Source organism: Bubalus kerabau, chromosome 13 (genome assembly GCF_029407905.1).
Source record: "Bubalus kerabau isolate K-KA32 ecotype Philippines breed swamp buffalo chromosome 13, PCC_UOA_SB_1v2, whole genome shotgun sequence".
Classification (NCBI taxonomy): Eukaryota; Metazoa; Chordata; class Mammalia; order Artiodactyla; family Bovidae; genus Bubalus; species Bubalus kerabau.
This window is the reverse complement of record NC_073636.1, coordinates 46,643,955-46,652,901: the sequence shown is the minus strand read 5'-3', so window position 1 is coordinate 46,652,901 and position 8,947 is coordinate 46,643,955. Positions and strand designations below refer to the sequence as shown.

The following is an 8,947-nucleotide window of genomic DNA, read 5'->3' as shown; positions in this document are numbered from 1 at the left end:
GTGTACCTCAGCCCGGGGAGGGGACGATGGATTTTAATCCCCCATCTTCCCCCAACATGGGCTCCCCAGGCTGGGGGTGAGGGTCAGAAGTCACTCTGGACACTGACCCCTCGCGGAACAGAGCTCAGGGCGGAGAGCCTCCCACTGGCCTCTTGCAGACGCTCCTGGTGCGGTCCTGGCCGAGGTTGTCACCGCCTGTGACACTGCCCTGCCAGGTCAGGATGGAGAAGAAATCCTACATGCAGGGAGGAAGGTTCCCTTCTCTCGTGATTAGACGTGGCCTGACTCACCCACGGGGAACTGCAAGTGTGCTGGACACTTATCCTTCTGGCTACCGGCTTTCTGAACCCGCTTCTCTATGCAGGGACCCCAACCCTGGCAGAAGCAGAGCCTGAGGCCTGGAGGCTGGGTCTGGGGGGAGAGTGGCCAAGGGGGGCTGACGTCCCTGACAGTGTGTCTGGCTCAGCCCCAGCCCAGGGCATTCAAGGCCAGAGGTCAGCCTTGGTCTGCCCCTGCGTCCTCGGCCTCTGGGGGGGCTGCCCTGGCCTCACACAGTCCCCGCTCCTTGCAGGTGGGAGTCCGTGGGGACCGGAAGCAGTTGCTGCTTGGCGAGAGGGGTTCTCCGAGTGTGCAAAGGAATTGTGGACGCTCCTCCTCCCGTTGTGTCCAGGACCTGTCTCCCTGAGGGTTCACAGTGCTGCTGAGCGACCAGCCCGGGTGCCCCACTCCCCGTGGGGCGACTGGCCGGTCACGTGGTCATTGTCCTGTCCCTTGAACTTGAGTGAAGTCGGGTCTGAGGAGCCCCCACATGGAGTCTGGGTGGCCCCATGTCCAGACCACAGGCTAACTCTCACCGGGCCACTTTCCCAGGAGGAAGGACCCTGAGCTGACCTGCTGGCTGCCAGGTGCCGTTTGTCTCCTGTGGGCGGGTGTGGTCCCCCTCCAACTCCAGCTCCAGCTGGAGTCGCCCTGGGGGGAGGACGACTCTCGGTGGACTTTGTCTGTGAGGCCTGGGGGACAGCCTGAGTCATCTGCCTGTGCGGACACTCTCGTGGCCCCACCTGTGACAGCAGGGTGATCACACGCTGCCTGCACTCAGCCCATTCACCTCACCTGGAGTGCCTGTCCCAGGAGTCCCCGTCCCCCTGGAGTCCCCGTCCCCCCAGAGTCCCTGTCCCCCGAGTCCCCGTCTCCGGAGTCCCTGTCCCTGGAGTCCTCGTCCCCGGAGTCCCTGTCCCCCCGGAGTCCCTGTCCCCCGAGTCCCCGTCCCTGGAGTCCCTGTCCCCAGAGTCCCTGTCCCCGGAGTCTGTGTCCCCAGAGTTCCTGTCCCCTGAGTTCCTGTCCCCTGAGTCCCTGTCCCCGGAGTCCCAGTCCCCCGAGTCCCTGCCCCCCTAATCCCTGTCTCCCTGGAGTCCCTGTCCCCAGAGTCCATGTCCCCGGAGTTCCTGTCCTCTGATTCCCTGTCCCTGGAGTCCCTGTCTCCTGAGTCCCTGTCCCCAGAGTCCCTGTCCCCAGAGTCCCTGTCCCCGGAGTCTGTGTCCCCAGAGTTCCTGTCCCCTGAGTTCCTGTCCCCGGAGTCCCAGTCCCCCGAGTCCCTGCCCCCCTAATCCCTGTCTCCCTGGAGTCCCTGTCCCCAGAGTCCATGTCCCCGGAGTTCCTGTCCTCTGATTCCCTGTCCCTGGAGTCCCTGTCTCCTGAGTCCCTGTCCCTGGAGTCCCTGTCCCTGGAGTCCCTGTCCGGCAGAGTCCCTATCCCTGGCCTCTGGCCACCAGGGGGCATCTGTTGTCCTTTTCACCTTGGGCTCGTTTCCCTCCAGACTGGGGAGCTCAGACCCCTCTGCCTGAGGCCTGATCTCAGATGCACTCCTGTAAGAAGATGAAAGTTCGGAAGCTGACCCTGCTGTTTCTTCGTGGGGGCAGAACTGTGGACTCTGAGCCCCTAGAACTCTGCTTGATGAGAAAGGCCCAACACCCAAGGAAAGCACAATTGTGCTTAACGTTTTTATTCACTTAACAGAAACATTCACTTATCAGATTTCACTGAAGTGCAATTTACAGAACTCAGAGGCAAATTAACATATGTAAATTCATATTTTAAGGTTTCGGATTTTTTTTTTACAAATATTACAAATGTACATCGATCGTTACAATATTGCCATTCAGTCATGCTTTTCATGTACATACTTTCATTTAAGAATTACTATTTATTAAGTTCATTTTGCTTAAAAAATGCTGAAAATTAACTGGGCACTGCTGGGAAAGTGTTTTTCCTTTTTTACTGATGTGTGTACTGCGGAGTGGTAGAAACCTAGTGCCTGTGTGACACGAAGCCCTCGAGTCCAGGTTGTTTGTCTTTGGAGGGTATTTCTCCCCTGGCTTCCTTTCTCACAGGAGTTGGGAACCAGGTGTTTCTTTCTCCAGGGCCTGTGCTGCCGGCACATCCCTGCAGCAGTGATACGATCTACATGTTCAGAGCTGTGGTGTCAGTGTCCCTTTTGGTGAACAGGCTCCAGGGGTCTGAAGAGCCTGAACAGGAAATCACGGGAACACGCCAGGGGCCGCCTAGTCCTGAGCAAAGACCTGAAACAGTCAACGAAGTGGGGCTCAGGGCAGACACGCCCCTGAGACCTGATGCTCAGTGGTACCAGGATGGGGGATCAGGCAAAGGAAAGTGGGGAGGTCGAGGAGGGAGAAAGCGTGAGAAAGAAGAGGCAGCCGGAGGCAGCGGCTGCCTCTGCCTCTTGTTTCTGCCTCCCCCCACCCGCCACCTGCATTCTTCATTTGATCTGATTCAGTTTGTGGGGGGATCTTAGCAGGAGCTGGAGCATCCTGCATTCTCAGAACCCACCGTGCATCAGCTGGGGGTGAGTCAGGACCCGGCAGGGGTGGGCAGGGGCCCCCAGGGCCCTCCCGAGTCAGAGCTTCCTCCCCACTGCCCACCCCCTGCAGGGACTCCATTCGGGGCCAGGGAGTATGTGGGATGATGGGGAGGAGCTCAGGCTCACCTGGCTGCTGAGGGGTGGTCCATAAACAGGCTTTCCTGACTTCCCTTTGGTCTCATCAGAAAGTGCTATTTGTTGTATTTTGGGGCCAATTAGACGAATTCATTGGAATGGCTTCTTAAAAAATGGGTATAGAAGTTTCTCTAAATTAAAAATGTCTAAGATTCAAATGTCTTTTTAATTTCTTTAAACAAGATACTATAGACACATCTTGAAATTTTTAATCTAAAAATAGGATTTCATCAAAATACTCTAACTATTCTATTCTGGGCATTGATATACCTTGTATTTACTATTTATGGCTCTCCGGACATGATAAACATTATACTGAAAAAAAAAAAGGAAAGAAAAAAATGCATTTAACTTTACCGGTAAGAACAGAATACTGTGAAAAAGGAATCATGTGGGAAAATATGAGCTGCGCCTGCTTGAAAAGCTCGTCGATGGTTCTGAGGAACAGTGGACGTTAAGACACCGTAGCCTCCAGCCATGAACAGGCTCAGAGAGGAGCAAAAGGCAACAGCAGTTATAGACCTGCACATCCTTTGCTTGGTAAAAACAAAACACAAATCTGGAATCGAGCAACTCGCTGTCACATGTGCAACCTGCTGCCCCCTCCCAATTCTGCAGGTGGGTCCCGCCAAGACGCTCTGCACATGGAGCCCCAGGCCTTCCCCCACGGAGCCGTGTGCGCTGGGGAGGGGGGTGGACGCCATGGGGCGGGTGGATGTGACCCAGCAGGGCAAGTGTGAGTGCAGAGGCATAGATGGTGCTCCAGCAGGTTCTGCGGGCGGTGGACCGTGGGCCCTTTCGTTGGCTCTGTCCTGCTTTCAGGGGAACTCAAGTTTTCTTCTCACAGAGACTACAGGTGGGGTCCAGGAGGTGTCAGGCTCTGCTTGACTCAGATTCCCCAGGTTTTTTTCCCCGCCTAAGCAGGGCCTGGCTCCTGGGGCTGGAGAGGAGGGAGAGGCACCTCTGGGCTCCGGGATGACCTGAGCTGGGCCCTCCCACCACCCCAGACCCCCTCCTCAAGCTTTCAGTCAGCCCAGCTCCTGCCCCCGCTTGCCCTCCTGTGCCAGGAACCCCGGGGCCCTTCCTCGTTTCCTGCTTACTCATGGCAAAGTGCCAGGCCCTGAGCCTTGGCTTTCTGCAGCCCTTGGACCCTTGTCTTGCTGCAGGCGGGCCCTACAGACTCCTTGTCCACCTCTCCTGCCTAGAAGCACCCTCCTGACACGACAGACTGGCCCCAGACTGGTGCTCACGGGCACTGGGTGTCAGGTGCCAGCCTCCTCCAGGAGCAGCTGTTTACATAATCAGTTGGGGTTGTTTGTGGAAACCCAGTGCCTCAGATGAATGTGAACATGCAGCCCTGACCCAGGCCCTGGGGGAGGCTCAAGATGGGTGGGTGGGTGCCTTCTGAGCCCCTAAGCAGGTACTTTGGGCAGTGCCCCCGCCTCATTTGTGGGTCGCCCCCCCACCCCGCATCATCCCTGTCATTTGCTCCCTGTGCCGGGAGCTCCTTCGTATGAAGTGTGGACGGTGTCCCCGAGGATCAGCTCAGGGTGCTGCGAGCTGGGGTTCTGCTCAGAGCCAGGACCAGGCTGTGCCTCCAGCCTCGAGAGCAGGGCTCCGTCTCAGGCTCCAGAGTCAGAGTCACAACCCGCCCAAGGCCTCTGGTTGAGCTTCGTTCGGTGAGATGTCGGAGGATCAGAGACTTACATCAACTGGCCTTGACCCTGGCTGTGTTAAGATTTTACTGTCTTTCCTCAGTTCTTATGAAAGATCACTATGAGTCATCTGTTTGCAAGAACGTTTTCATGTCTCTTGAAACTTTATCTTGGAAGAGTTGTCCACTGCCGTGCCAGTCTTCTCTTGTCAAAGAACTATAGAGTGCTGAGTTTGACTTTATATTAAATCCTAGAAGCGTCTCCTTCCAGACTTGTGACGAATACCGGCAGCTCGCTTTGTCTCGCTTTTGCCCCGTTGTTGTGGGATCTGTGAGTGCAATGCTGTGCCTGCATTTCTCAGGTTAAGTGAGGAGCCCGGGCTGCTGTGGAGCTTTGCTGTTTCTATTTTGCACCATGAATGCCAGATCTTTTAACTGGAGTAACTAGGGGCTGGCTGACCAGCATGATGGAGCCAGACATGAGTCCTCAGTGGTGAGAGGCGTACGATGGGCTGAGGGTGTCCTGGGTGTCTCCCCACTGCATGGAGCGGGCTCAGGTTCCTGCCCCCTCAATCCCGGGTGCCCCAGGTGCACGGGGCGGGGGACCCAGAAGTGGCAGAACCCTGCCTGCCGCGCTGCTGCAGCTGCTTGAGTGAAGGTTTTGTCGTTCAGGATGGAGATCAGAGAGCCAAGATTGGGGACCAAGATCCGGCAGGTTCCGTGTGCTCTGGGCTTGCTTCTAATAAAGCTCAGGCACAAGGGCAGGACTCAGTCTGGGACGAGACGACCCCGAGTGGCTCAGACCTTGTCTGCGCTGTTGAGTCGTCGTCCACCAGGGACGCAGCCATGGGAGCCATGGTGTGGGGCCCTCGTCACCGGATGTCCGCAGGTGGGCTCCTCAGGCCCTTGATCGTGGCCCTGGTGCTTTGGGAACTGACCCTTTGCTCATGAGAATGGTTCACTCTCTGGTCCTGTTTTGGGGCTGCTTAATATCATGCACCTCGAGTCCTTTTGAAAGGAAGTGGAATAAAAACTGAAACTGATGAACGCGACAGCTCGTGCTTTCTGGCTTCTTTGGGGAGGAGCCCATGGCTTTTCTCTTCACTCGTGGCTTACCCTGAAGTCCCACACACTGTGCTTGTGGGAGCCCCTCGGTCGGGAGGTGCGCGGCGGGGTTGGGGCGCTGGGTGGGCCTGGCTGCTTCTCACCAGCTGCACCTCGGCACTTTTCAAGGCAGCACTTGGCACCTCCGGCCTGAATGGAAGCTCCCTTGGACACACGGGGGAGGGAGACAGGGCCGTCTGTGCTGGAAGCGGGGTGTGGTGGGCGACCTCGGTCCTGGCCTCCTGGAAGTGGCCGTCAGAGAAGCACCACGCCCCTAACCCAAGGCAAGTTGCTCATCCGAGCTTGGACACGCGTGTTTCTGGAAACCAGAGGAAAGCTAACGCTTGGTGCGGGTCAGCACCGTGGGGGCGCCCGCCGCACGCAGCGTGCCCCGCCGGCCTCACAGCGCTAGCAGGAACTGGTCTTGCTCGGGTGGCTTCCTCACCCACGTGCCTAGGCCGGCCTTCTGGAACGCTCTGCACAGCTGCTGTTTGACGGCCTGGTAGGTGCGTGCCCCCAGCTTGGCCTCACAGTACATGGATGGCGTGTCCCCATGCCGTGGGATCCGTGTGCTCAGCTGTGGAACAGAGCGAGAGGGGCCATGAGCCCGCCGGGAGTGGCCTGGCCAGTGGGGGCCGTGGTGGGGGCTCCAACTGCTCGCTGGCTGGTCCGCAGCCCTGATACTCACTGCCATTTAACTGAGGGGACCTAACCTTGGAGCATCTGTCTCCTTCAGTCTGAACCAGAACCACATTGACTCTGAAGTCCCCGTAGACTTTTCACGGGCTGGGCCGTCCACAGCCGTTCACCACTGAGCCCCTTTCCATCTGTTTCTGGGGCCACAGGGAAAGCCTGCTGCGGGTGGGGGACCTGCTTGGAGGGGCCACGTCCAGGGTCCCTGGAGGATCAGTTGGCGTGTTTGCGGTCACCTGGCCCCACCTTTGCCCCCCGCCACCCCCTGCCCTCAGACCTTGGGAGGGAGCAGCTCTCACCTTGCCATAGAGCCGCGCCCAGCGTGCTGAGAGCCTGTGCTTGCAGAGCCGAGAGGAGCGGCCACAGCTCCGCCTCCCGGTGGTGGCATCGATGACCTCCACGTCCGCTGTGCCCACCACCCAGTTCACGCTGAAGTGGGGCGCCTTCCCGGGCTGTCGCGCTTCCGCCTGACTCACTCCTGCCAAGAGAGGCCAGGTGCTGGGTATGAGCGCTGCCCGCCCAGTGGGGACCGGGGCTGAGGGAGGGGCGGGCGGCCGCTGTCACTGGGCTCGGGCGCACTCAGGGTGTTGGAGGCAAGGCTGTCCAATGAGGACACAGCCCACGTGTCCCCTCTCTGGATGTTTGTCCTGTGGACTGGGGAATGGATGGAGTCATGGGAAGGCCGCCTGAGAACATGTGTTCATGGGGCGCCTGCTGCATGCCAGCTTCCCACGGGGTGGATGCCAGGGTCACGGACACAAGATGGAGTGAAAAGAAGTGAGGCCTGAGGGTGCAGGGCCACCGGCATGGCGAGGTGAGCCGAGGGCCCAGTGTGGACTGGAAACTGGCCTGTGTTTGCATTTCAGGACAGCAAAGCATTAAACCGGTTCCTTCTAAGCCCAGGGGCTACTGTAGATTCTAAACCACAGAGGACGGTGGCCTCGAGGAAGGGCGCTGACCCTGGGTCCTCGGCCACGTGCCCTCCATGCCCTTCCACTCTGTGTGCAGCCAACATAGCCAGTCCCTGGGTCCTGCTGAGGTCACACAGGAGTGGGCAGAGGACGCGCTTGGCCTTGTATTCATGGTCCTGACGCTGCAGGGTGTTCAGCCCAGCCCCTCCCCACCCCCACCCCCTTGGCCCTCCTGACACCTGGATCCAGCCATGGGGCACCCCCTCCTGTCCACACACTGCTCCTCCGCAGCCTGCTGCTCCTGAGCGGATGGCTGGATGGCTGGACAGTGGACGGGACCACTTAGTTCCCAGGGCAGCAGCGCCTAGTGCTGGAAGTCACTGCACTGCAGACCCAGCCCCTGTGGGCGCCAACCCTCCAAGAAAGCCACCCCCAGGCTGTTGGTGGCCATCACCTGCCTGGGCTCCAGCCTGGGGACCCCTGGGCACAGCTTTGGGTCAGACTTGCAGGCACCGTTCATGGTGGGGAGGCGTGTGAGGGGACCCCATCCGCCACAGGTCAGTCCAAGGTCACAGTGAGGAAAGCTGGGCCATGGTCCTAGATGGCCCCTGCGACCCCTGTCCCATGGCCTCCCTGCAGTTTGCCGAGGCCCCTCTCTGGCCCTGGCATCTGAGGGGGCTCCCTAATTCTGGCAGAGGGTTGCAGGTCTTAGGAACAGGGTCTCGTGCATAAGAAGCCTGGGTCTCTGAGCACCAGGCAGTCCCAGCCCTGATGCTCTCCTGCCCTGTCTGAGCTCTGGGGTCCGAGATGCTATCCTTGGCCAGGGACCACTGTGGGGGTGGGGGGACCAGGGGTGGGAGGCGCCTCCTCTGGGGAGCTGGCCTTCCCTGTGGGTGCCCTCACAGCTTAGCGCCTTCTGTTTTCACCGCCACCCTGCAGGTACCACCAGTGCCCCTCGGCTCCTAAGTGAACAATTTCAGGGTCCCAGGTGCTCCTAGGCTGACTCTTACCACAGCCCTCCACCGTCTCTGTCTCCTCTTTCTGAGGATCTCGTCCAAGCCCAAGCCCTGGACCAGCTGGTCCCTGTGGGTCTACATGCGTCTGCCTGGCCCTACTGCAGGGGAGGAGCACGGGGAGCACAGAAACACCCCTCTTCTACCTTCCTGGGGCCACCGGTCAGGACAGGCTCTTCGGGATGGAGGGTCACCCCCACAGACCCCAGAGCTAGGCGGCTGCCAGGGCACAGCCATGTGACTCCTGGTCCTTAGGACCCCGGGCTGTGCCCCCTCCCAGGGTGGGGGTGCTGGGGGGACACTCAGGAACTCGCTCCTGGATCAGGTCGGGGTGGCCAGCGGCCCTGGGTCCCCTCCACCGTTGGACATGCGTGCTCATTGCCTGTGCTTCTGTGGCCCCACAGACATGGCCCTGACAGTAACACCGTGCATGCGGGGAGTCCACCCTGGACGGTCACCAGTGCCTTCGTCTGCCCGTCTGGTCTTCCAGGTACCGGGCGCTGGGTCTTAAGCAGCTGTAGGCCCGACCCGGAAAGCCTGCCCTGGGGCCCAGGGCTTG

At 59.4% G+C, this 8,947-nt stretch overlaps 1 protein-coding gene across 1 annotated transcript in view; it reads right to left on the bottom strand.

The window, feature by feature from the left end:
- Nucleotides 1–6,171: 6,171 nt before the first annotated feature.
- ADARB2 (adenosine deaminase RNA specific B2 (inactive)) overlaps nucleotides 6,172–8,947 on the bottom strand; it is a 236,013-nt gene continuing 233,237 nt past the window's right edge. The window contains exons 9-10 of the mRNA XM_055544168.1: nucleotides 6,764–6,942; nucleotides 6,172–6,348 (exon numbers count right to left, since the gene is read on the bottom strand). Of these exons, the coding sequence (XP_055400143.1) occupies nucleotides 6,172–6,348; nucleotides 6,764–6,942 (356 nt within the window). The remainder of the gene's footprint in view (nucleotides 6,349–6,763; nucleotides 6,943–8,947) is intronic.